This window comes from Medicago truncatula, chromosome 4 (assembly GCF_003473485.1).
Source record: "Medicago truncatula cultivar Jemalong A17 chromosome 4, MtrunA17r5.0-ANR, whole genome shotgun sequence".
NCBI classification, from domain to species: Eukaryota; Viridiplantae; Streptophyta; class Magnoliopsida; order Fabales; family Fabaceae; genus Medicago; species Medicago truncatula.
This window is the reverse complement of record NC_053045.1, coordinates 12,127,437-12,155,410: the sequence shown is the minus strand read 5'-3', so window position 1 is coordinate 12,155,410 and position 27,974 is coordinate 12,127,437. Positions and strand designations below refer to the sequence as shown.

The window sequence follows — 27,974 nt, the reverse complement described above, 5'->3', positions numbered from 1 at the left end:
CAAAAATATTAACATTTTCAATTTATTATCCTATTTATGTTATACAGAAAAACACCAAATATAGAGTATTTACATGCCATTCAATCCAATATACTATTAGATATTACCAAAATACACGATATTATTAAAGTTTTATCAAACACTATACAATTAAACCTTAATCGGTGACTATCCTTGTGTGATGACACTTTTATGATTATAAATGTAAGATTTTGCAAAGTAAACAAACAAAGTAAACCCTAACACACTTAATCCAGCAAGTAACCAATAAAAGTAATCAAGATGTGCCTTATTGATATTGTCACAAAACCAACTTTCATGACCATCTTTGCCAGTAAAATGTTCTATCAATGAAATGAGAAAGCCACTTAGAAAGCTTCCAACACCAATAATACTCAAATAGAGTGCAAGTCCCATGCTTCTTAGTTCATTTGGGACTTGATCATAGAAAAATTCCTGAAGACCAACCATGGTAAAAACCTCAGAAACACCAAACAAAACATACTGAGGAATCAACCACCCTATACTCATTGGAACAGTTGCATTAGGATCATCAACAAGACCATGCTCTTGTGCTACTTTTAGTCTTTTATTCTCAACAAAGGCTGCAAGTACTACTGTGAATATAGATAGAAAAATTCCAGTGCCAATTCTTTGAAGCATTGTGATACCTGAGGTTTTACCGGTTATAGCTCTTGCTAGTGGCACAAATATGCGGTCGTAGATTGCGCTGAAGACAACAATTGCAACACCGTTTATCGTTTGAAGAGAAGCAGGAGGTATGTCGAAGCCAGGAAATATTGTTCTCTCCATTGAACTCCCTTGCTTGGTGAAGAAAGTAAAAACTTGAGCAAAGACAATGCCATAAACTAAAGTTGTCGCCCAAATTGGAATTAACCTTAGTACTGCCTTTGCTTCTTCGACCTCACTAATGCTACATTCTTTGGATCCCTTTGGTGTTACCAATGCCTTGTTGAGGAAGCTGAAAATGTAGAAAATACAAGCCAAGTCAAAATAGTTTATGACAGATCCATAAGCTGTTTTCACTTTATTTCTATAAGCTTGTCAAGGTAGCTTATGAAAACAACTTCTAACATATATGAAAATAGTTTGACTTTTCTCTTTTTTTATAGAAATCACTTATACAAAATCACTTATATGATAAACTCGTATGCTATACGTGGTTAATTAAGTTGTCTGTCCAAACATGATATAATCTTTCACAGCTTTGTCTAGGATGAACCTTTAATTAAGTATTATAATTGAAGGTGAGCCAATACATCGAAAGAAGCAAATGAACCAATAAACCAAAATACATATAAACAGAAGATCCAAATCCAAAGAGTAATTGAACACTAAAGCAATTAACAAGGAAGAAATGTAACTAATCACATGGAAACATAAGAAGGAAGTTGAATTCTGTTTCTATCCATACAAGTAAATATTTTTCTAAAGACGGTGTTTGAAAGCAAACCATATTCATTGTTCACCTAGTATAAACATTACACAAGTATTCATTGTTCTCAATTTTCAACCCAAGAAACTCACTGAGTAGTATCTACGCAGTACCCTCTCCAAGCTTAGTACTCTTTGTATTCTAAGACGAATATATTTCATGTAATGCATTTCATCAAACTTAAAAGACAAATTCAACAATCAACATGACTTCAATAATGTATTTCATTATATTTTCTGCTTTAAGAATAACTTGCTAGACATATATTGAAAAACAAGCAGAAATTAACATTGTTATTCTTACTTGAATTGTTTAGAACTTTGACGACTGCGAAGTAGTCCATCACATTCCTCTTCAATATCCGTCGTTGACAAGGAATTTTGCCAATTTCTCGCAGCCGCAACAAATACACGACCAATTCTAAGAAAAGGACTCTTGTCTTTATCCTTAATGTTAAACCTATAGGTCATTGTTCCAAGCAAGAAAACAATCAAGGCTATGATCATTATAACACAAGGGATTCCAAATCCAAGAACCCAACTATAGTTATCTTGTATATAAGTCAAGATCGAAAGTGTTGCCGCGGCACCTGCAACCATAGTAAAATACCACCAATTAAAGAATGAGCTTCTAGCTTTGTGCTCCTTAGGATATTTTTCGTCGAATTGGTCAGCCCCGAAAGCTTGAACACAAGGTTTATGTCCACCTTGTCCAATGGCTACTAGATAGAGTGAGATGAAGAATAAGATTACTTGTGATTGAGTAGAACAAGATGTGAGTGAAGGAAGCATAGCTGATAATGTTAACAAGCCTAGTCCCTGTAATTCATATTAAGCCAATGACCAACATCAAACCAATAAGCCAATAGAACTATGATAAATAGACACATCTAACTTTCATACACTCATTCAACACTTCATTTTCTCTCTAACTCTCTCTTTCTATCACATCGTTGAACTATCACATGTTGAACTATCGCATCACTCTCTTTTTCTCTTTTTCTCTTTTTTCCTCTTTATTTCAAGGTGTATACATTCACATGGGGTTTACAAAAACATTTTCAAAATGTTTTTCTCTAATGACAAGTGGTAGAATTTCTCACGTCTATTTTATATATATTGGAATTTGGTTGGGTACCAGTAACATGTATGTAAAATTTGTTTAACATTTGAATTTATTTTAAAATAAATTAATATAAAAATATAGCATGATATTAGATGATTTAGTGAGGAGTACGTACCTAACTAAATTACATGTGTACCATTGAATGCATGAGATCTACTAGTTATTTCTAACGCATATTTAAAACTAGATAGGACCCGCTCTTAGTACGTGTTGTGTAAGAAGTGTAAGTTAAAAATCACACATTGAATGAAAGTGAGTGTCGAACAATGTATAAGTGAGACGATCCACAAATCCAATACCATAAGGTTTTAGAATTATATGTTGTGTTAGTCTTAAACTCACTTGTGTGGTTGCTCTGGTCCCAAGTGGATGATCTACCAGGCTCGCTCTCATGATCCAACAATGGTATATATGAGGGAGAGCATAATATAATGAATGAATGAACTCACACTTGAAGAGGAGATTGTTGAGACATGGTAGTAGAAGCTGTATCTGCGGTTACCTACCCAAACCCACCCCAATTTGATAGGTTTTCTTCGTGTTGACTGGGTTTGGGTATGGGTTTAGGTTTTCTCCGATTTCAAAACACCGGTATGAGATAGGTAACAATGATATAGATACCCACCCCAAACTCATCCTAAAAGTAAAAAATTACTTTATTACCCATTAAGATTTGCCATGTCACTAAAACTTCCATTGAAATATAAACGAGAAACCAAATTATTCATTCAAAGAAATGTTAAACGTGAGCATATTATTGTATAACATTGCCCTCGGCATTGGGAAAATCAAATTATTTTCTTTCTACTTTTCTTTTCATGTCATATCATTAACATATTACTTCTATCGCATCACACTCTTTATTTCGTGTTTTTGTGTCCATCAAATATTTTTCTATTTAAAAACTGATAATTCTATTGAGAAAATCTTGTATAGACACAATCACAAATAAATATCATTTAGGCACTCTCACATTAAACGAACAAAATTTAAGTAAAAGTATTTAGTTACATCAATCAGCACTATTCAATTTTATTCTCTTTTATATTTTTTTGGTTTTGTGTGTGTGCAAAACATATCTATTTGGGTTTGTATCCAAGTAAGAATAACTATAATGCTACAATACTTTTTTTTAGAAGTATAATGTTACAGTACCAACACGTGGTAAAAACTTATATAACAAAAACATGTGGTAAAAATTGAAGGAAGAAAAAAATGTAAAAGAAGTAAGGAACATAACCAACCAATATATAGATGAGAGAAGCAAGCATGATTGTGCGGTAGCGTCCAAGAAAAGAATCAGCAATGAAAGCACCAAAGAGAGGAAGTAGAGAAGCAGTTCCAGCCCAAATATTCACATTTTCAGCAGCTTTTGCAGTGCTTTGTTTGAGTGGTCCTGTTAGATATGATATCAAATTCCCTTGAATTCCATAATATGATGCCCTCTCTGCCATTTCCACACCTAAATATAACATTCACAATTCATTCTCAATCTCATTTCATAAAAATAAATAAAACTAAACATGTATTTTCAAGTCTGTTAGAAGTTATAATCTCTGCTGTTCTAAATTAGTCCATTTTAAGAATGGACTAACCCAGAACCGCAGAGATAACAAATTTGTGTGTTTGTAAGTACCTATGATAAACCAAGCGGATCTCCAATAGCCAGTTTTGGATCTAACGGCAGGTTGTCCTCTGTAGTCAACGACTCCATCAACAACAGCTAACTGAGCTTCTAACAACACTTCGTTGGATTCTGCCATCAAACAAACCTATTCAATAATTCACTTTTTTTTTTCATGAAAATGAGTTTGTATGTGTTTATGTATTTGATATGATTGATGTTGAGCCAAAAACTCCGTCACTTTCTTTCTTTCTTAAAGTGGTTTTTTAAGAGTTTTGAACTCTTTTAAGTTTCCTTGTTTTAGGTAGAGAAATATATTTTATTGAACAATGATGTCAATGAGTGCGAAACAATTACTTCTTTATGTTATATAATATGTGTGAGTGTGTCAAGTTGCCACTATACCTACTTACCATCCCTTGTTTAGTCACTGCCTACTGCCTAGGTTCTTGGTTGTGTCTGCCCATTTCTTGACAGGTGAATAAGGAATAAGATGAACAATTGTCCTTTTCTTGGTGGTGTCGGTCCTTGTGAGTGGCAGCCAGACTGAGGAGTTTAATTTTGAAAGAGGGTTGCATCAAGTAGATTCCCTTTCGTCTTTCCTATTTTTTTGATAGCAACAAAAAGGCATAAATGTTATGATGATTGTCACTGTAGAAGCGGGACTTTTTGCTGGCTATAATGTGGGGCATACAAATATTGTTTCGATCTCTCATTTGTAATTTGTGGATGACACTTTGCTCGTGGGTGTCAAAAGTTGGGCTATTCTTAGAGCATTGAAAGCGGCACTTATTCTCTTTGAGGTGATTTCGGGGTTAAAGGTTAGTTTTAATTAATAAGAGTCTTTTGGTCAGAGTTAATGTTAACGGTTCTTGGTAGATAGAGGCTGTTACGATTTTGAATTGTAAAACGGGTTGGCTTTCTTTCCTTTATTTAGGACTTCCTATTGGGGATGACTCTCGTAAATTGCACTTTTGATATCCCTTGCTTGACCGAATAAAATTAAGATTATCAGGTTGGAAGAGTATAAATATATCTTTGGGTGGTCATTTGGTTCTTTTGAAGTATGATATCTCCTCTCTTCTAGTCTACTTTCTTTCCTTCTACAAGGCTCCCACATGTATCATTTCCTTTATTGAATATATTTGTAGATGTTTTCTTTTTGGGACGTGGGGATCTTAGGAAAATAACTTGGATTAAATGGGATATCGTTTGTTTGAAAAGGGGGGATGACAGATTAGGGGTTACGAGATTAAGGGAGTTTAATTTGGCTTTACTTTGTAAATGACGATGGAGGTTGAGGAGGAATGTGGGCGGGTGTGGTATGTATTTTAAATGTTTGGTATGGAGTAGAGGGGGGGGAGGATTGGTGATGTTGGGAGGGTAAGTTTTGTTTGGTGGAATAACTTGAAAGCGGTTTGTGATGGTGTGAGGAAGGGGGTTGGGAATTGGGTTGACAACAATATAAGCCGTGGGGGTCGTGGATGGGTCTTCGATGCTATTTTGGTGGGATATGTGGGTTGAAGGAGGGACCCTAAAGGCTAGGTTCAGTTGCCTTATTTATGTAGCTGATAATAAAATGACGACGGTGGCAGAGATGAACTTTTTGGTTTGGTGGGAAAATGTTATGCCTTGTTAAATTCAATTGCTTTGCATGGTGATGTGGAAGATAGGTGGATTTGGTATTTACATGCATCTATAAAGTACAATGTTATTAGTTCTTATGACTACTTGATTTCGGTGGCTCACAATGATACTTCACTACACCAACATCATCTGGCATAAATGTGCGCCCCCGAAAGTAGGTATTTATGTTTTGCGTATGCTTCATGATTGTATACGTACAACTGATAATTTGTTGCGGCAGGGGGTTCACATAATAGTATGCAGCTTTGTGTGGGAGGATGTTGTAAACATAAGGATGTGGATCATAACTTTTACGATCATAACTTTTAAATGCTTCTTTGGAAGGAAAAAAAAAACAAGATTGGTGGATTGCAATGCTTTGTGGAATTCACAACCATGACTTGGCGCCAAATTATCCGGCCACCTTCTTGCGAGTCGACTAAAAGGGGAGGAGAAGCAAAGAGTTATCGACATGACAAAGAGCTTGGAAAAGCCTAGGAATAGTCTCACGGATTTGAAGTGAAAAAACAAAGAAAAATTGACACTCATCAAGCAAGTGTATAATGCGCGAACTAGATGGCTCAAGGGGAAAAGAGAGGACAAGACGGAGTTGCAATACTTGATTTCAAAGTTGGAGAAGAATCAATATGTCTATTTTACAAGAGCAAATAGCGAGGAAACCACTCTTGAAGACTTATTCTTTGCTCATCCGGATTCAATTGATATGCTTCACACTTTTCCCACTGTTTTGGTCATGGACTCCACCTACAAAACCAACACCTACCGAATGTCATTATTTGAGATTTTTGGTGTCACCTCTACCAAAATGACGTATTCGGTTGCGTTTGCCTTTCTTTCCTTTGAAAGAGAGAATGTATATAGATTACCAATAGTAGTATTTATGAAATGTTGACTATAATTATTTTGAATTTAACCCACTTAGATTGACTTTGGGGTGTTGGCTTGGGACTTGGAGTATGATTCTCTCAAGGTCTTAGATTTGATTCTCATCGATATCAATTTAGGTGAACTTCTTTGACTTCTTAAAAAAAAAATTTGATTTTGTTTTTTCATATTGTAACGAACTATATAGAAAATAGGCTAAAATATGGTTTTGGTCCCTGCAAATATGTCTCGTTTTGATTTTAGTCCCTGTAAAAAAATTTGATGTTTTTGGTCCCTGCAAAAATTTTGTTTTTGAAAATAGTCCCTATGACTATTTTCAAAAACAAAATATTTTGCAGAGAACTTTTTAAAAATCAAAAGATTTTGCAGAGGCTATTTTTCTAATAAATGGGTTCAGTCATCATGTGCCACGTATGAAAATCATCACAAAAGTGGGGTCAGGGACCAAAATCAAAACGAGGCATATTTGCAGGGACCAAAAACAACAAAAAAAATTATAGGGACTAAAATCAAAACGGGGCATATTTGCAGGGACCAAAACCACATTTTAGCCTAGAAAATATGATATAAATTATTATCTTTTTTTTTTTTGTGGTGACCGGAGTTTGAACCCCCAGACCTTGCATATATTATGCATTGTCCTACCAATTGACTTAAGCTAACGAGGACATAAATTATTATCTTTATAAGAGTTAAATAAGTTTTTGATCTCTATAATATAACAAATTTTGTTTTTAGTCCTCGTAAAAAAACTGACAAGCTTTTATCCCTATAAAGATATTCAGCACGCAGTTTAGTCCTTATTAAATTAAAAAAAATTTAATTATGCTTGAACTTCTAAATTTTGAATGATTACAAACATGTTAAGAACATTATAAGAAACACTTTTATAAAAAAAATTATTTTTTTAAACATGTAATGAAATAATATAAATATATAAAGGTTGAACATAATATAAATATATAAAGGTTGAACATAATAAACAAACATAATATAGATACAATTTGAACATAAAAGTGTTACAATCTTGACACTCACATGAACATAATGTGGTCATTAAGGACCAAAAACAAAATATTGTGAGGATGAAAACATTAAGTTTAATTTTTTAGAGACTAAAATCAAAATTCGCTATATTTATAGGGATGAAAAACTTATTTAAACCCTTTTTTTAAGTAAAAATTTTAAGCATAATTAAATAAATTTTAATTTTACAAGGACCAAAAGCATGTGCTGGAAAAATTTAAAGGGCCAAAACATGTCACTTTTTTTCATGAGGACTAAAAACAAAACTGACTATATTTATAGGGACCAAAAACTAATTTAACCATTTTTAATAACATCAACAATATAGCAATCTTATAGACAAATTTATTTAATGGTATAATTGAAAGTAAAAATGCATCCCAAAATCATGTATTCCCGATGTAATAGAAAACATTGTTTTTTATGTTTGATGTTATTTACAATTTAAACAAGAAAATTGCTCTTTAGGCATGAGTTTTTCTATTCACATCCTATATATTTCTGGTTACACCCAATTTTTTTTAAAATTTTTTGATAATACCAAAATTGTCTTTTTATATAAATTTTCTTAAAATTTTGATTTCATTCATTTTCACTCTAAAATTCCACTCTCTTTCACCCATCAACGATCAAACAATCCTGATGTTCAATTAATCTCTATAGAAGATTAAAGAGTGAATCAAAACATTTTTCATTCATACTCGATTGCATATAAATAAGTGAATTTTTTCTTCTTTTTCAATAACGCTGGTTTCAATTGTCTTCTTCTTGTTCAGATGCACTGTACGACAGTTTCAATTTTACATTGTTGAGGTTAACTTAAATTCAGTTTAAGTAGGTTCATGTAAACTTAGTTTACATAATCTACTTAAACTTAGTTTACATAACCTACTTAAAATGAGTTTAAGTATGTACACTTAAACTCAGTTTACATGACCTACTTAAATTAAGTTTACATGTACATACTTAAACTGATATTACGTATAATCATTGAACAAGGTTGAACTTTTAGATGTACGCTTAAACTTAGTTTACATGAGCTACTTAAACTAAGTTTACATGACCTACTTAAACTGAGTTTACGTATGTATACTTAAACTTAGTTTACATGAGCTACTTAAACTAAGTTTACATGGTCTACTTAAAGTGAATTTAAGTATGTACATTTAAACTTAGTTTACATGACCTACTTAAACTGATATTACATAGAATCATTGAATAATGTTGAACTTTTAAATGTACACTTAAACTCAGTTTACATGACCTACTTAAACTGAGTTTAAGTATGTCCACTTAAACTGAGTTTACATGACCTACTTAAACTAAGTTTACATGTACATACTTAAATTGATATTACGTATAATCATTGAACAAGGTTGAACTTTTAGATGTACACTTAAACTCGGTTTACATTACCTACTTAAACTGAGTTTTCATGACCTACTTAAACTGAGTTTAAGTATGTATACTTAAACTCAGTTTACATGAGCTACTTAAACTAAGTTTACATGATCTACTTAGACTGATATAACGTAGAATCATTGAACAAAGTTGAAATTTTAAATGTACACTTAAACTCGGTTTACATAACCAACTTAAACTGAGTTTAAGTATGTACACTTAAACTCAGTTTACATGACCTAGTAAAACTAAGTTTACATGAGCTACTTAAACTGAAGAGGGATTTTAGGGTGTAACCAAGAAAAAAGGAAGATGCTTTTTGAAAATTAAATTTTATGAAAGGATAATTTTATCATTTTAGGGTGCAACCAGGATTGAACAGAATGTAATTAGAAAAACTCTTTAGGCATCTATCATTTGCTCTCAGGCACCATAAATTGATGAAAATACTCCAGCCGTTAAATATCTTTTGTTGGTTTACGTTAGCAACTATATAGTTAACTATCAGTTCCAGAGATACATGCAATCCATGTCTAGACATATGTTAGTCTTAAACATCATTCAACGAGGAATACATCAATTCAACAACCAGATCCGGTTTTGAGGGTGTGCAAGGTGCTCAACCAGGCCGGGCCTTCAAATGCTACGAGCCTCTAACGAAAAATTAAATCTAATACCCACCCCCCACTTAAATAAAAAATATATATATTATATTCTTTTCTTTCTTTAGTACACGTTTGAGTTTTTTTCTAGACTCTAGTTCTCCTTTTTTTTACATAAATCGGATCCTATCAAACCACCCCTAATTTTTATAATCACTTAATCAGTCAATTTGGAAAGTTATTTCATTGAAAGAATCACAACAATCATTTTTTTCTTCGAATAAACCATCCGTTTTACCCTTTTCCACAACAGATGAGTGACAAATCCAAACAACACCGTTAGATAAATTTCACCTCTTTCACTTAATTTTTTTTTAATTCCTTTCATGTTTAGAACTTTTTCTGATTCTGATTTTTTTTAATGAAATTTAGCTACACAAAAAAGTTATGTTTTATTTTACTAGGGGCCTATTTTAAAAAGAGAGTCGAGCCTCCTATTTCACGGGGACGGCCCTATCAACAACAATAATTATCATTTATACTCCAACAACAAAATATCATCATTCATAATAAATAACATTACACCAATTTAGCATTACATTAACAATACACAAACAATTGAAATTCAACAATCAAACATTACGAAAATTGACAACATTACACAACATCACCTCAAATAACTTAGGTGGCATTTAATTTGGAAAAGACTAGTTTTTTCCCACCATGGGAAAGCAAATTTCAACCATTAGATTAAATGAAGAGTACAGTCATATCATACTCCCTCAATACTATATTGTTCTCCCTTTCTCTTCAACCTCACAATAACCGATTTCTCACTTTCTCTCTCTAACTCCTCCTCCTCTCCTCTCTCTCTTCCAACAGTACCATTATAACCACCACCACCATCATGTTTAACACATAGATCTCCCTCACTCTTTCTACATTTTGTGATAATTTGATTATTTGATCTAAGATTGATATGGTTTTGGATTTTTTTAAATTCTTATCTCTCTCTTATTTTATGGTTTTGGATTTGATTTTTCACCATGTTCGATTATACTACTTGATTATACTATTTGATTTGTTCATTTGTATTCCATGTTCCATGTTCCTTCATGGGTCTACTTGTTCCCCACTCTTTCTTCCCAATTGCCGCAGCTGATGCTTCCAAAGATCTCATATACTGTTGAAAAATGAGTTATTTTGGTTAATTAGTAGCTAGATATTTTGTATTAAGATGAAAAAGATTAACAGTCATATGTTCTGATTTTTTTGGAATTAACTTTCAGATCTGCTGGTTTTTTCATTTGTTTATGTTAAAAAAAGGTGTTTTTAATCCTAGTTATTGATAGAGAAACTAGGAAACCAAAAGGTTATGGATTTTGTGAGTATAAGGATGAAGACTAAGATAAAAGATTATTCTTTTAACATTGATATAGAAACCACATATAAGTTTAATGGTATTGTATAAGTGTGGAATTAAAGAAAAATGGAGGTGTGAGATCGTGTAACTGTTACTCTAGAAGCCACAATTATTATGGTTAGAGGTTGCTTTGCTTCAAGAGGAAAAGACACAAAGGTAGGGGGAGAAAGGTGGTGGTGGAAGATGATGTGGGAAAGATCTAGTGCTGAGAGACCATAATAACATTGTGTTCCCTATTTAATCTAATGGTCAAAAACTAACTTTCCCATGGTGGGAAAAAACTAACCTTTCCCAAATTAAACCTCACCAATAACTTAACACTCACATTACACAAAATCTCTATTGTCAATTTGGAAACTTGTAGTTCAAACAAACTCAAAGATATATCTTATTATTTTCAACCATCTAGAAAAACATGGATACTACATTGCCATCATCTTTAAACATCTCAAGATGATAAACAATAGTCTTTTTGCCGTTATCATTTTCTAGATCTATTCACGGTAACTGTACAAAGACATGAGACGTGGTTTAATTTTCACCAAGATGAACAAAGTATTGGTTTAATTGTCTTCAACTCATCCACCTCATCGGTGGGGGTTAAAAAATAAACTTTAAACGTCCTTTTGAAAGCTTCATATTAGACATGACATTCAAGTTTCTCATCCCGAGACATGATTCACTTGACAGAAGTAGATACAAGAGAAAATATCATACTGAAATGAAATTAAAGAAACGATAAAATGAATTGTAGATTAACCGAATACATTAATTTATATAAAATGTGGTGCAATATTATCAACATAAATTGTCGATGTTTTGTCCTCCATATAAAATATAAAAGACATATATTTATGAAAGACAAATTATCCAATACATGTTTATTGAAGTCAAATCAGTGTAGATACCTTCTATCAATAATTCTTCAATTATTTGAGACACATTTTATGCAATAAAAACAAAAAACAACTTCTTGATGGAATGAGGTATGGGAGGTGGTGAGTGAATGGTGTGCAGTAGAAGTGAGATGCCTGATATGGAGGTATGTCTGGAACGACAATTAATAAATGTCATACTTGGAGTGGTAGTTAACTACCGTACACCAGCAAACAGTTGTTAACTGTCGTTGGGATATTTTGGTCACTTTAGAGTGTCTCAGATCAAATGCCGGATACCTAAATAACAATTTTTATTAAACAAGATATTGCTCTTTTTGTGTTTTGACGATTCTTTTAATTAGGGTCCCATTTTTAAAATTAGCAATGCCTCCGATTTATTTAAGACAGCCATGTGACTACATTAGTGATTTCGCTTTTATAGCGTGGACTATCACACCGTTTGGATAAAGGCTTATTTTAAGCTTATGTAAAACAATTTATACAAATAAATGAATTTTTTGGTATTATTTATAAGCTTTGTTGATGTAGTTTATGGAAAACAAATTATGAAGATACAATTTTCGTTAGTTAAAATTTATAAATTAACATAAAATGTTTTTTATTTGTATAAGCTATTTTTGATAAGCTCAAACGAAACAAGTTATATGTATCTTTCTTGGCTAAACATTCCTCTCCAATTTCGATTTTAATATGTTAAATAAAAATAATTCCATGATTTATCCTCTTTGATGTTATTTTGAATTTGATATGTTAAATAAAAAAATTCAATAATGTATCCTTTTTGATGTTGTTTAGAGCATCATCATAAATTTATTCTACCATACAAATCAATAATTTATCTGGTATTGCAAGAAATATATGATATTATCACAAGCTTATCAATCATAATACCATTAAACTTGCTCTCTATTGTCATCCATTATCGTTTCATACATACCAAACTGCTCTTCTATACAAAAATATACAATAGAAAAACTAATCAATGACTATCCTTGTGTGACACTGCCTTTGTGATTATAAATGTAAGATTTTGCAAAGTAAACGAACAAAGTAAACCCCATCAAACTTAATCCAGCAAGCAACCAATAAAAGTAATCAAAATGTGCCTTATTGATATTGTCACAAAACCAAGTTTCATGTCCATCTTTGCCACTAAAATGTTCTATCAATGAAATGAGAAAGCCACTAAGAAAGCTTCCAACACCAACAATACTCAAATAGAGTGCAAGTCCCATGCTTCTTAGTTCATTTGGGACTTGATCATAGAAAAATTCCTGAAGACCAACCATAGTAAAAACCTCTGAAACTCCAAACAAAAAGTATTGAGGAACCAACCACCATATACTCATTGGTACAGTTGCATTAGGATCATCAACAATACCATATTCTTGTGCTATTTTTAGTCTTTTCATCTCAACAAAGGCTGCAAATGTTACCGTGATTATCGATATAAAAATTCCAGTGCCAATTCTTTGAAGCATTGTGATGCCAGAGGGTTTTCCGGTGATAGCTCTTGCTAGCGGCACGAATATGCGGTCATAGATAGGGCTGAAGAGAAGAATTGCAAGCCCGTTAATCGATTGAAGCGAAGCGGGAGGTATGTCAAATCCAGGAAATATTGTTCTCTGCATAGAACTCCCTTGCTTGGTAAAGAATGTAAAAACTTGAGCAAAGATAATACCATAAACCAAAGTTGTAGCCCAAATTGGAACCAACCTTAGTACAGCCTTTGCTTCTTCCACCTCACTAAGGCTACAAGTTTCATCTTCTTTGGATCCCTTTGGTGTTAGCAATGCCTTGTTAAGGAAGCTGCGAATGTAGAAATTACAAGCTAAGTCAAAATAGCCATAATCTTTCAAGGTTTTACTTTGTTAGAATTAGTTGGAGTTGGTTATATGTAGTTATAAGCTGGTCAATATTAATTGTAAGTTAGTTAAGATTTATTAGTTTGTCATGATAACTATATAAAAGGTATCCAATACTCATTGTAACCAAATTTTCTAATTCTATCAAATTTCAAATAATCAATCTTTCTGCCAATTTACTTTTTTCTTTGTTGAGCTTTACCTAGGATGAACCATTAATAATGTACTATAATTGTAGATGAACCAATACATTGAAATAAGCAGATGAATCAATACAAGAAAATACACATAGACAAAAGATTCAATTCCAAACACTAATTGAACTCTAAAGCAATCAACATAGAAGAGGTTTAACTAACCACATGGATATATACAAAGGGAGTTGATAGTGTATTTTAGCAAAAAACCTTTCCTCAAATTTACAACCTCACCTCACCAAGTATTATTCTTTTTTTGGTGGTGACCCAAGTATTATTCTATTCCAAGCCTCTCAAGCCACAATAATGACAGTGTGTTAAAAGAAAATATATTTTTTTAAAAGTTGATTCTAACAATCTATGATTTAAAAGAAATAACTACGTAAGAACATGCAATTATCAGAGAAGAATAAAGAAGCTAGGTAGATTGAGTGAATAAGTAAACACTTAAAGATTTGAAACTAGTTGAATGAGATGATTAGAATTGCTTGAAAGAAGTACTCCAAAAAAAAAAAAAAGAATTGCTTGAAAGAAATTACTCTCAACCGTGTTATTTATAACCAAGAGATGACAAACAAATCCATTGATTATATGGATAAGAACCAATGATTTTATCCGGGTGGAATCTAGTCTCTCACGCTCAAGATTCTATCATAGTGGATTAAATACAATTTATTAATGCAATGCAACACATGACTATAATATTTCATCATAGAATGCTACTAATAAGATTGAACTTAATATGCATAACATTGAAAAACAAGTGTGTTTGGTTCGGTGGTGACACAAATTGATTTGAAATGAATGGATATTGTAAAATTGAATAAATTAGCATTGTTATTCTTACTTGAATTGTTCAGAACTTTGACGGAGAAGTAGTCCATCACATTCTTCTTCAAAATCCGTTGTTGATAAGGTCTTTCGCCAATTTCTTATAGCTGTGACAAATACACGACCAATTCTAAGAAAGGGACTCTTGTCATTATCCTTAATGCTAAACCTATATGTCCTTGTTCCAAGCCAAAAAACAATCAAAGCAATGATCATTACAACACAAGGGATTCCAAATCCAAGAACCCAACTAATGTTATCTTGTATATAGTTCAAGATTGTAAGTATTGATGTGCAACCTGCAATCATAGTAAAATACCACCAATTAAAGAAAGAGCTTCTAGCTCTATGCTCCTTAGGATGTTTTTCGTCGAATTGATCCGCCCCGAAAGCTTGAACACAAGGTTTATGTCCACCTTGTCCTATGGCTACTAGATAAAGTGAGATGAAAAATAAGATTACTTGTGACTCAGGAGAACAGGATGTGAGAGAAGGAAGCATAGCTGATAATGTTAACAAGCCTAGTCCCTGTAAATTATATTAAGCCACCAACATCAAAACAATAAACCAATAGAGCTATCTGTCTATCTAATACTAGTATGTACAGAAGAAGAAAAATTCAAGTCTTTGGACGTCATATTAAGTAACAACAATACTGACCAAGATATAAATGAGAGAAGCGAGTATGATTGTGCGATAGCGTCCAAGAAAAGAATCAGCAACAAAAGCACCAAAGAGAGGAAGGAGAGAAGCAACTCCAGCCCAAATATTCACATTCTCAGCAGCAGTTGCAGTGCTTTGTTTGAGTGGTCCTGTTAGATATGATATCAAGTTCCCTTGAATCCCATAATATGATACCCTCTCTGCCACTTCCACACCTATACAAAACATTCATAACTCATTTCAATTCTAATATCACATTTAAAAAAAAATAAAAAAATTAACATGGCCTCGCTCCTGTCTTAAATTAAAGAAATAGTTTGGTCAACAAAAATTGACATATTCAGTTCAAAATTTATACTTAATCCAAATTCATCAACTTTTGTCAACCCAAATACCTGCTACATCTACGAGAGAGTTAATGAGTAAAACAATTAATTTAAGCCTATATAAAATTTATTTAAAATGAAAGATTTAATAAGTAAAATGATATTGAAAATAAGTAAACTACCAAATTGGTCCTTATCTCTCTGTAAGCCTACTCACTCTCAAATTAGTCCTCAACTCTACTAATATTTCAAAACAGTATCTATATTTGTCAAACGTTTCTCAGTTAAGTCTCTCAGTTACCATGCATCCGTCATGTCATGTGACAGAGATTAGATTGAAATACTATAGAGTCGGAGACTAATTTAAAAGTAATTTATAGAGACATGATCAATTTGGTGGTTTACTCAGTAAGAAAATCAAAAACACATTCTCACTTACATTGTAATTGTAATGTTAACATTTACGAACAATATTAAAAATCAGTTTTGCATAGAGATATGAAATTGTGTACCAATGATAAACCAAGCGGATCTCCAATAACCAGTTTTGGACCTAACTGCCTGCTGTCCTTTGCAGTCAACGACGCCATCAACAAGAGCTAACTGAGGTTCTAACAACACTTCGTTGGATTCTGCCATCAATGAAACCTATTCAATAATTCACTTCTTTTTCATGAAAGAAGAGTTTGTTTATGTGTGCATTTATCTAATTTGAAGAATTTTGAGCCACAAACACGACTTTGATCCGTCTCATTCTTTCTTTATTAAGGTGAATCAGTAAGAATGTTGAACTCTCTTTTATTGAGAAGTTTTTGATTTTTTTCTTGTTAGGTATTGAAAGATAGTTTTTAAATGATTAAATAAGTTTTTTATGTTTATAAATATAAAGGATTTTGTTTTTTTATCGTTGTAAAAGAATAATATGTTTTGATTCTTATAGATCCATGAGATCCATATCCATCCAATACAAAATCCATCCAATTCATCCATCAAACAAAAAAATTTGTTAATGGATTGGATTTGATCCATCCATTAAAAACTATGGATGGATTTGATCCATCCACCTTATTTTAAAAATTCAATGGATCACCACTTTAAATTAAAAAAGTCCAATGGATAACTTCAAAAAATATTAATCTTTTTTATTCAAATAATTATATTTTTGATAATCACCTTATTTTTTTTAACTAAATTATTTTTTTTAATAATTAAATCATCTCTCTCCCACTTTTTTTAATTTCATAAAATAAAATACCAAAACGAATAATTTTTTATGCAAAATAACTTATTACGATCTTTTCTTTTATAAAAAAAATAGCTTATTTATGCAAAAGAGCTTATTAGGATCTATTTTTAAAAAAAAACTTATTCAAAACATCTTATTAATGCAAAACAGCTTATTACAATATTTTTTTAAAAAAATAGCTTATTTATGCAACTTATTTGAAACAACTTATTTATGCAAAATAACTTATTCCAAACAGCTTATTTATGCCAAACAGCTTATTATGATCTCATTTTCAAAAACAGCTTATTCATGCAAAACAGCTTATTTATGCAAAACAACTTATTATGATCTCATTTTCAAAAATAGTTTATTCATGCAAAACAGCTTATTTATGCAAAACAACTTATTATGATCTCATTTTCAAAAACAACTTATCCGAAACAGCTTATTTATGCAAAACAGCTTATTAATATTGTGGATGGACTTTATTCTAATTGGATGGACTGGATGGTTTTTTTTAAGAAAAAAAAATAGTGGATTGTATTGGACTAATGGACCTTTTTAGATCCATCCATTAGGATCCAAATCTATATCCATCCAATCCATCCATTTTGCCACCCCTGGTTGGTATGAACAATGTATAGTATATGAATGTAAGGTTCGGGTTTCAAACCCCTACCACTAGAGTTGTCAAAACGGGCTACCCGATCCGTGACGGGCCAGCCCATGACGGACTCAGATTTTTGCGGGTCGGGTCAAAAAGGCCCGTAAGATAAACAAGCTCAAAAATATTTGTCCAAGTCCGACCCCGGCTTTCGGGCCACAAAATTTTTTTAAGGAAGTTTTACTTTTTTTTTTGGAAAAATTGTATGGCTAGATTAAGAAGTATGCGTTTTGTGGTGTCCCATATTTACAGGGAAGGCAATAGTTGTGCGGATGGCCTTGCTAATATTGGTCTTCAAATGTCTTCTTTTGATTTATTTTGGTCTGATTTCATTCCTGAATCCATTAGAGGAGAGTACACTAGAAATAGGTTGGGAATGCCCAACTTTAGATTCTGCACCTTTTGAAAAGGTTTTGGTTCGGTCCCCCTTTTCTTTCTTGTACTCTTTTTTCTTCTTCTAATGAATTGATGCTATAGCATCTTGTTTAAAAAAATAATAATAATAACAAAGTCATTATAAACTTACACACATAAGTGGAGGTACGGGGTTCGAACCCCGATCATGGCATCCTGCCTAACAATTTCGGTATTTTGCCAGTTGAGCTAGGACTTGTAGGTAAGAAAGTTTTACTTCTATTCAATTAAAATTTGTTTAATTATATTTTAAATTTAAATTTTTTTACAGACATGTTAAAAAACTTATTAAAAACTATTTTAACAAAAATCATATTTTTTAATATGTAACGAATTAAATATTGTTTGCATAAAGTCTAATGTGAATGGTCCAATAAAGCCAAGGCCCATGTTCACTGCGATGGTTCACTCGAAGCCCCGTGCGTATCACCGCACGTTAGTGCGTTAGAATCAATCCTAACCGCCAGAATCATCTCTAACTGCTTCCAGGATTCACGCAGCAAAATCCGAAGGCAGTTACCAACATCAATCACTGTATAAGCGTGACCCAATATCATGCTCAAAGTACACTTTCATTTATCCAATTTTTGCACACATTCCACCTCTTTCAAACACTGAATTGAGCGTTGAATTCTGATGTAGGAGTAGGACATATCACTTTTTAAAGACAATTAAAAATGTTTATTGAGACATTTCTCTTCTTTTTTCAATCAAGCAACTCAATTCAATGAAAGATATATAAGGGGAAAATGTAGTTTCACATGTCTTTTATGTAGCAATTGTTTTTGTTTACAAAATTTCATATATCGATGATATTTAAGGTTAAATATGTTTTTAATCACTACAAAATTGTAAGTTTTCAATTTTAGTCCTATAAAATTTTTATCGTAATTTTATTTCTTCAAAATTTTGTAGTTTGTAAGAATAGTCTCTATTTTAAAAAAAAATTACAAAAATGTATACTTTTAGTCCTGCAAAATAGTCCCTATAAAATATAAATAAAGACTAAAAAACAATAAAATTTTTGTAAGGACTAAACTTAAAAACTTTTAATTTTATAAGGTTTTGAAACATGTTTAAGCCAAATATTTACGACTTCTAGAGAATTACCAAGCAGGACAAATAATGCATTGTATCAGTATTGATTATCATGTCATATATGAGTGGGTTGAAGGCCAAAGCTATCTTTAGATTTATCAATGGGTTTTGATTTTGGTATTGGTTTTAGATTTATCAATCATTTTTTTACACAAGTCTACTTCAAACTTATCTTAACTTGAGCGATGTAACATGCTCTGTTCTCTATTTACAAATAGATAAATAATATTTGAACAATTATTTTTTGAGAATTTTCTTTTCATATTCACATTGAATTTTTACTTTCTCTCTATTGCTTTGATTTTTGTGTCAATAATTTATTTTCTTTATAAAATTTTAAGTGTCACAAAAGTTGTAATATAAATAGATTTTCAAATAACACATCTCTTACAAATATAAGAAGGAGTACACTTCCAATGGTTATGTATGATGTTTATCATTTATGGTGTGTTTGGTTAAGAAGAGAAGTTGTGAAGAGAGAAATAGGTAAGAGAGTTTGAGAAGAGAGAAAAAGGGAGAAATAGAGTAGATTTGATGAATTGTTTGGTATAAAAGAGAAATGAGAGAAATAGAGAAGAGAGAAGTGTTGTTTATATTTAAAAGTACTATAATGTTCCTATGTTAAAATAACATTTCTATTCAAACTAATTTGATTCTTTTGTTTAAATTCAGTTAAATAATTTAACTATTTATTTTAAATAGAACATATATATTATATAAATTTAAGTATTTTTATCAATAAAAAGTGTAGTATTTCCCCCAAAAAAAGTGTAATAACCCGTAAATGTTTTGTAAAATATTAAACAGTTGCGAAATAACGACAAACTCTATATTTTACTAACAAAATCCGTTGGAAAAAAAATTACAGTATAATAAAAGCATATAAAATTAATTGAATGAAAAAGGAATGCATGGTAAAATAGGAATACAGAAAAAGCATCCCATCTCTTTTCTATTTCTCGTCAGTTATAAGAAGAATTTTGTGTAGAGCACACAACTTTTTAGCCTCTCTCCCTTATTTCTCTTAACTATCCGACAGGAGAAGTTCAAATGAGAAATAGATGTAATAATTGCTTTGTTCAATCTGATTGCATTATCTTATACTATATTTTTAAAACGGTTGTTCTTTTTTTTTTTTTTTTTTGAGTAATAAAAATGTTGTTGTTATTCTTATTAGGGTTAATTATGATTTAGGTCCCTATAATAGGCGCGTTTTCAAAATTAGTCTCTACTTAAATTTTTGGTCCCCAACATTTTTTTCCGTTAGCGAAATAGGTCCTCGCTGTTAATTGTTGATGATTGAGCAAACGGTGAAGCACACGTAGATGTCACATCTCACTTTTTTTGTTGGGTTAAATTTGTTTTTAGTCCCTATAAAATTAAGGCATTTTAAGTTTAGTCCTTACTTAATTTTAATAGTTGTTTTAGTCCTTACAAAAATACTATGCACTCAGTATTAGTCTTTGCTCAATTCAAATTTGTTTAATTTATGCTTAAACTCTTAAGTTTTTTAACAATTTTTTGTAGATGTGTTAAGCATTACTCTTTGGTTGATCTGTAGGCATCTTGTATACTGCAATTAGTTTTGCATGAAATGGGAGCATATGGGTTGGTTCGAAGTAATATGGAATTATTTTCCTACGCTCATTCAATATTTTGCTCCTGGTTAATGATATTAGGTTCTACTCAAATAGTCTATGCCGCTTCAACATCTTTTGGTCAACATCTTTTGTTATGATAGACTACGTCTTCTTTATCTTGACGAAATGAGCGGAATGGCTATCCCAATGCCAAAAATATCACGATTTTCACTATCTTATCGATGACTTCTTTTGCATTGTCAGACATGAGTGGTTTTGTTGCCGAATTGATAGTTTTTTTTGGAATAATTACTAGTCAAAAATATATTTTCATGATGAAATATAACTAATTTTAGTAGTTTTTTTAGTCCCTACAAAGACAAAATTACTTCTAATTTTAGTCCCTACTAAAACAAAGTTTGTTTAATTATCCTTAAACTCTTAAAATTTTGAACGAATTTTTTGAGACAAGTTTAGAACACTACGAAAGGTTCAATTAATAAAATTTAGAATTTTTTAACATGAAACGAATTAAATATGAATTTTTGAAAACAATAAAAGTTAAAGATAAAAGTAATAAAATATGGACATATAAATCAAATTTTGCGGCGGAACTTTTAATAATGTTCCTAACACATCTACAAAAAATTGTTAAAAAACTTAAGCGTTTAAGAATAAATTAAACAAATTTGAATTGAGCAGATACTAATATTGAATGCATAGTATTTTTGTAAGGACTAAAACAACTATTAAAATTAAGTAAGGACTAAACTTAAAATGCCTCAATTTTATAGGGATTAAAAACATATTTAACCCAACAAAAAAAATCAGATGTGGCATCCACACGTGCTTCCGTTTGCTCAATCAACAACAATTAACAGCGAGGACCTATTTTGCTAACGGAAAAAAACGTCGAGGACCAAATATTTAATAAAATTTAAATAGGGACTAATGTTGGAAACGCGCCTTTTTATAGGGACCTAAAACACAATTAACCCTTCTTATTATTGTTAGCAAATTTTATGTTATGATTGTTGAAATTTATTTTAGATGTATCATGAAGCTTGCAAGTCCTCTGATTTTAGATAAAGTTTTAGAACAACCCTAAATCAAAATGATTTGGGCATACTCACAAAATATAAAAAAATTTAAATGAGAATAAATTAAATGATATTAATTGATTTGACTGATTTATTTTTATTTTAATTCTTTCATTTTATATAAGTGTGTCTAATTTTTTATTTTATTTGAGGTTGTGATTATATTAGACTTTCTCGTTATTTTTTTGTGTATTATTTTCTTGTTTGTAGTATACTTCCTAATTTTTATGGCAAATTTTTTTGTTAAACCGTTTCGTTATCATGTGAAGATGGGTAAATCATGAATTATTCCATTAAGAAATAAAACTCAAATTCTATTAAACAAGTCGTTGTTTATCGAGTTCATTAATTAATAATTTAAAATATAAAGTATTAAATATTTCTTAAATTTAATTAATAAGCTTTGTTGTATAATTAAGGACGGAGAGAATACATTTTTATAAAAATAAAAGAATTGTGTTATTTGAGCAACTATTTGTGTAATAACTTACGTGACAATCATAAATTTATAAAGAAAATTAGATATTATACAAAAATCAAAACAATAGAAAATGAAGTAAAAATATAATGAAAATATAAAAGAGAAAATTATACAAAAAAAAAAATTTAAAAATAAAAAGGTGATGGATCTGAGAACACTTATATGAGATGGAACAAATTTCTTTTAGCTTAACCAATGTTTTCGAATCCAGCGTTAAGCATGCAGCAATGTTAAAAATTTTAAGAAGAGCTTGTTGCCTATTTCCTACAATGCACGGCCATTCGAATGATACAATGTTAAGGGATAAATGTTCGCAGTTGCGTGCAGAAGATACCGATTAAAAAAAAAATGGTGGTAAAATTCCGTGTGAGGAAGGAATGGTTGGCGTGTGGAGACTCCCGTTGGTGTCAATCCCAAAAATAAAAGTGAGTGACATGTGCGGCTGAGATTAGAAATTGAGAGACAAAGAAAGATGCAAATTGGGAAAGAAAACGGCGGTGAACGTGGTTATCATCTTATCCTAAACATAGCACATCGAATACAAATAGAATAATAAACAAAGTGCTATTTCTGGAAAACAAACAAACACAAAAAAGACACAATCTAAGTAATATACCTGTTACTATTTTTAGGGATGCAACCTGTTTCTGGTGGTGGTGGTGGTGGTTTGACACGGTTTAACTCAACTCCGGCGAGTTGGTTAGAATCGTTTATTCTTAAAGAAGAAGATGAAGTTGATGAAAGACAACAAGATCACAGCTTAAGTTTTACTCAACTGCTTTCTAATAACAACGTTGCTGCTGGACCTGGACCTGGACCTTCAACTCCTGAGTCTCATCCATATTTATCTGACTATTACTCTTCACCACTTACTCCTACTTCTGCCAATGTTGCTAATAATCCTTTCACTCAGGTAATTTTTTTACTTTATTATTCTTATTAATTACCTCGTAAATTGATGTATCTGATACAAATTTTGAACCCGATACATCAGTTTTTTATAAATAGGGTTCCAGAGATTACATTCCTTTTCGTGTGTAGTGTCTGTCTGTCTAAAAGGTTTTTACACATGCATTCAATCATATATTAACATGTAGATATTTTTGGATTATTGCAAAATTATATTGACATGTGATTTGATAGATTGGATGAAGGTGTTGTTGGTGCGTCAAATGTGAATTAGTATAGTAATCCAATATTAGTTGGAAATGTGAATGTTTAACAAAATATACATGATATTTAATGTTTTGGATAAAAATATGATGTTGAACTCGAACTCATTTGTAAAGTTGTTCTTAGCCTAATTTGACGACTCTTGCAACGTATCGACTATTATTGAGTTAACATGTTCTGAATTTTTGCGTGTTTAAAGGGAGTTGAGGATAGTGGTATAGCAATTGACCTTAAAATGGACAAGATTTTAGAGGATTCAGTTCCTTGTAAGATTCGGGCAAAGCGTGGATTTGCTACTCATCCAAGGAGTATTGCTGAAAGGGTAACTCTTTGTACTTGTCTTAATGCTAATACTAATTTGGGATTTGCTTAGTTATTTGTTTAATCCAAATTGGGTGAACTTTTTCAGTTTTTGAGTTTCTTGTTGTTATGTAGGTTCGGAGGACTCGTATTAGTGATCGCATAAGAAAACTTCAAGAACTTGTGCCAAATATGGATAAGGTTTTGCTTTTCATCTTAAAGCACTATAACTTGTTTGTTTTTATGTTTTTTGATTACCAGACAAATGATTTAGTTCAAGATATTATTTAACATACAGTATGATTTGTTAAAACAGAAGCTTCCTTTTCTTTTATTACATATGAGGTTTTGATCGAAATTTACTTGGAAAGATATTGCAATGATAATTTAATTCCTCTATGAATCAATGTGTGTTGTATTTTATGATCGGTAAATCTTTGACTTTGAAGTTAATTATTTTCTAATTATTGACATAATGACACTGGTTAAGGAAACAAGTTTAGAAAGTTTCAATTGCGGAGATATTAAATTTTCCTTAACAGTTCCTTTAATCAATAGTAAAGTTGGGACCAGGTTTCGGTGCAATTGAAACCAGTGTAGTAGTGCAGTTGGCATGCTCGAGGCCGTCTGATCAAGACCTCACTGTCCAGATTTGAACCTCAGAATTTTATATTAAACTAAAATTAAAAACAGTCTTGAGATCTGAACCATCTGATTTTGATTTGACGGTTCTTATGTGCTGACTGCATACGGTTATACGGCTGCACCTAATCCGATTCCGTCAATTTGATATTGTGTTTGGAGTAGAAAACTGACGTTCTTTACTATTTGAATAAATCGGCAATCCGAAAAATGCCATAATGTATGCACTAATTTAAGTCCAACTTAACTACAAATCCTTAGGTTTTAATCCCCTTGTATACTTCTTATTCAGGTTCCTTTTGCAATGTATAAGTTCATTAGAAAACTTAACATTAATGATTGAGTTAGAAACAGTTGTGTAATATCTTTAGGTCAGCTCAGTTTGTCATTTCATTTTATCCGGCAAGTTAGTAGCTGTTCAATGTGGCAGTTTCTGTTAGGATCTCAAATGAGAATGTCGGACCAAGTAGTAAACTGGCTAACCAGAGTTGATTAGGAAGAGAGTGATGTTATTTAATTTTTTGCTGAATCAAGAGTGTAATGACATCAAAGATGCTGTAAGACATCCCAACCAGGTTGACACTCCTTAGAACCTATAATCCTATGTCAAGCACTCATATATATTATTAAACAAAAATGGGGAAAATAAAATACAAAAAGGGGGGGACTAGGCCGTCACCCCAAACATAAAAAGGAAAGGAAAAAAAAAGAAAATGAACAAAAACAGAAATTCAGGAGATTACAATGATCCCTGTAAAAGTTTCCATAAAGAACCTGTGGGAGGGTATCCCACCAAGAAAAATCATGACAGTCATGACCCAAGGTTTTCCTTCCCTGAAATTTGGATTATGAGTAAAACAAAGATTCCAGAAAAGGAACTTCATTGGGAACTTGATGGAATATGACCCCTAGAACGGGTGTTATGTGTCCCAGATGCACGATCTAATTTTACCTGCGTTTTCTTACCGTTCTTTGTTATAAAAGGAGTAAACCCGTCCTCCTTATCATTAGAAGTTGAGCCGTCACCTGCTGCCCAAGCCTTTTGAATTTTCTCAGTATCATCCGTCGCAACCTTCTTCAAAATAGGGCCCGTTGAATGCACAGAATGGACTTGGATTGATGATACCGCTTCCGAATTTATGCTATCCGAAGAAGTATGATTAGCTTCAGGGACATCAGTATCATTATTGTTATGAGTATCATCTTCCATAACCTTCCTGTTTTCCTTCGCATCATCATCATCAATAGCAGGAGCAGAATTTTGTAACTGCACAGGCACTTCTTGTGACTGTTTGTTTGTATCTTGCTCATCATCATCATTAGCAACAGGCACTTCCTCTGATCGTTTGTTTGTATTATGCTTTGTAGTAACATCCTTAAGTGTATTTGATGTTGGCATCTCTGTATCCCTGGGAGGATCATGAGGGGGCTGATCATCATGAATGGTGATGGGCTGCTTGGAAAAATTCCCCTTCTTTTTCCGATTTGGGCTTGTCGTCCTTAGGATTTGGATGTAATTTATTACAAAGGGCAACAAAATGCCCAATAGTATAGCAGTTGGAGCAAAATTCTGGTAATCGTTCATAAACTACAGGTACATAGAATGCATATCCCTCACGCTCCACCATCACCTCCTCAAAAATATGCTTGGAAAGATCAATATCAACCAAAATTCGTGCATAATGACCGAATGCTCGTTTCTTGGTAGCCTCATCTGTCAACAACGGTGTACCAACTCCATTGGTGATTTCCATCAATGTTTCGGGCAGTCAATACTCCTGCGGTAAATCGAAAAGACGGATCCATACCTGGACATGTGACTGTTTTTGCGTGTATGGCCAGGGAAATAATATGACGTGGTAGGGAGTTAGAGTGAGAAAATAGTGTGACCAATTCTGTTTTAATGTTGTATGATATAAGCGCTTATTTGAGTTACATCGAAACAATAATGTTATGCCTCTAGAGCTTAGTTTGTCATTTCATTTTTGCGTGCAAGTTAGTTCGCAGTTGTTTAATTTGTTAGTTTCTTTTGTTCTTGTAGCAAACAAATACTGCAGAGATGTTAGATGAAGCGGTAGCTTATGTCAAGTTTCTACAAAATCAAATTGAGGTATTCTTTTCTGTGTGACTAAATTTATGCTTGTGATTTAGTATTCAGTACTCTCTGCATTTTGTCACACACTAAGTTGTTGACTGATCTTGCATGAATCGATACATCACAGGAACTATCAGAACAACAAAGGAGATGTAAATGCACAATTCCCGAGTAAATGGATGATTCCGTTTGCATATTCTCTTTTGAATTATCATAATTTTGGTGTTTTGATGAAGATTAACCTTAACTCAGAGAGTGAAGTTTGTGTCACATTATTCTGCAACAAATACATGCTGGGGGTGCCATTATCAATTTCATGAGGAATCCACTTCAAATAGAGTTCTTAGCTAGTGTGTTATAGTTTTTTTATAGACATAGTTACAGTGTTGTACAACTCAAAACACAAATCTGCTAATATAATTCAGTAGCTTCTTGAGATTTGTTTTTGCTGAGATATAATTAGTCATTAGTCATATGTAAAATTCTTCAAATGATCAGAAGTTTATGCAAATTGCCGCCATATAGATGATCAAATTTTGCATTTGGGTTTTAGTCATTTTTGCTAGAAGTTCGGAATTTTCTACTATCGGAAATGCTAGATGAAGCGAAATGAAAGTTCGTGGAATTATGCGAATGTATTGGAAGTTTTTTGTCCATTAGATTTTATAAAATTGTTTGACTAACTGCCATATCAAAATAGTATAGGAAAGGCAACGCCGTTTTTTGCGGCCAAGTACTATTTTAATTGTTTATTAGTTATACTGTATTTCATTTCGCGAGTCGTTCGTTATACAATCTCTCGCTTGACATAGCACCTCTCTTCTACTATTGACATATTGGCGTATGGAAACAAATTTAGACCGAAATAAATGAAAAACAAAGTAGTTATTATATGAGGAATACATACTTAAATAATTTGATACTTGCTTCTCATATAACGGCTAACACCGTGTTCCGATTTGTACTTGCAAGGACTGAGTAGAAGCGTTGCCTTTCGACGTCCGTGATCCATCTTTCATTTAGTTTCCTCAACATTTCAAGAGGTAACTATCGATCATTGATTCATGATCATTCGTAACGATTCAGTTAAAGAGATTTTTTTTTTTTGTTGGGATATATCTGTTTGTATGACCACTATTTCCCTTCCATGTGAGTGTCTTTGACTTGAAGTCATTATAATCCCAACTTGGAGAGTTGTAAACTTTAAGGCCATCAAACATTGTCTTTGG

At 32.1% G+C, this 27,974-nt stretch overlaps 3 protein-coding genes across 3 annotated transcripts; 1 reads left to right on the top strand and 2 right to left on the bottom strand.

The window, feature by feature from the left end:
• Positions 1 to 61: 61 nt before the first annotated feature.
• On the bottom strand, positions 62 to 4,519 carry LOC25491799 (protein NRT1/ PTR FAMILY 5.10). The gene is made up of 4 exons (XM_013599824.3): positions 4,218 to 4,519; positions 3,826 to 4,043; positions 1,760 to 2,274; positions 62 to 982 (listed from the first exon to the last, which is right to left on the bottom strand). Exons 1-4 carry the CDS (start codon positions 4,342 to 4,344, stop codon positions 169 to 171), a joined length of 1,674 nt encoding a protein of 557 aa, XP_013455278.1. The 5' UTR covers positions 4,345 to 4,519; the 3' UTR covers positions 62 to 168.
• Positions 4,520 to 12,947: 8,428 nt separating this feature from the next.
• LOC25491797 (protein NRT1/ PTR FAMILY 5.10) lies at positions 12,948 to 16,805 on the bottom strand. Its single transcript, XM_013599822.3, has 4 exons — positions 16,483 to 16,805; positions 15,642 to 15,859; positions 14,998 to 15,509; positions 12,948 to 13,897 (listed from the first exon to the last, which is right to left on the bottom strand). The coding sequence occupies exons 1-4, from the start codon at positions 16,607 to 16,609 to the stop codon at positions 13,075 to 13,077; spliced, it is 1,680 nt and encodes a 559-aa protein (XP_013455276.1). The 5' UTR covers positions 16,610 to 16,805; the 3' UTR covers positions 12,948 to 13,074.
• Positions 16,806 to 22,985: 6,180 nt separating this feature from the next.
• On the top strand, positions 22,986 to 27,297 carry LOC25491795 (transcription factor bHLH80). Its single transcript, XM_013599819.3, has 5 exons — positions 22,986 to 23,448; positions 23,908 to 24,030; positions 24,144 to 24,209; positions 26,692 to 26,760; positions 26,873 to 27,297. The coding sequence occupies exons 1-5, from the start codon at positions 23,170 to 23,172 to the stop codon at positions 26,918 to 26,920; spliced, it is 585 nt and encodes a 194-aa protein (XP_013455273.1). The 5' UTR covers positions 22,986 to 23,169; the 3' UTR covers positions 26,921 to 27,297.
• The last annotated feature ends 677 nt before the right edge of the window (positions 27,298 to 27,974 follow it).

Coding starts and splice junctions, on each gene's coding strand:
- LOC25491799 (XM_013599824.3), bottom strand. CDS start 4,344: ATGGCAGAATCCAACGAAGTGTTGTTAGAAGCTCAGTTAGCTGTTGTT. Junction 4,044..4,217: donor ATCCGCTTGGTTTATCATAG/GTACTTACAAAC, acceptor TGTTATATTTAG/GTGTGGAAATGGCAGAGAGG. Junction 2,275..3,825: donor CTTCTCTCATCTATATATTG/GTTGGTTATGTT, acceptor TATGAATTACAG/GGACTAGGCTTGTTAACATT.
- LOC25491797 (XM_013599822.3), bottom strand. CDS start 16,609: ATGGCAGAATCCAACGAAGTGTTGTTAGAACCTCAGTTAGCTCTTGTT. Junction 15,860..16,482: donor ATCCGCTTGGTTTATCATTG/GTACACAATTTC, acceptor TGTTTTGTATAG/GTGTGGAAGTGGCAGAGAGG. Junction 13,898..14,997: donor CAAAGTTCTGAACAATTCAA/GTAAGAATAACA, acceptor CTACATTCGCAG/CTTCCTTAACAAGGCATTGC.
- LOC25491795 (XM_013599819.3), top strand. CDS start 23,170: ATGCAACCTGTTTCTGGTGGTGGTGGTGGTGGTTTGACACGGTTTAAC. Junction 24,031..24,143: donor CAAGGAGTATTGCTGAAAGG/GTAACTCTTTGT, acceptor GTTGTTATGTAG/GTTCGGAGGACTCGTATTAG. Junction 26,761..26,872: donor TTCTACAAAATCAAATTGAG/GTATTCTTTTCT, acceptor GATACATCACAG/GAACTATCAGAACAACAAAG.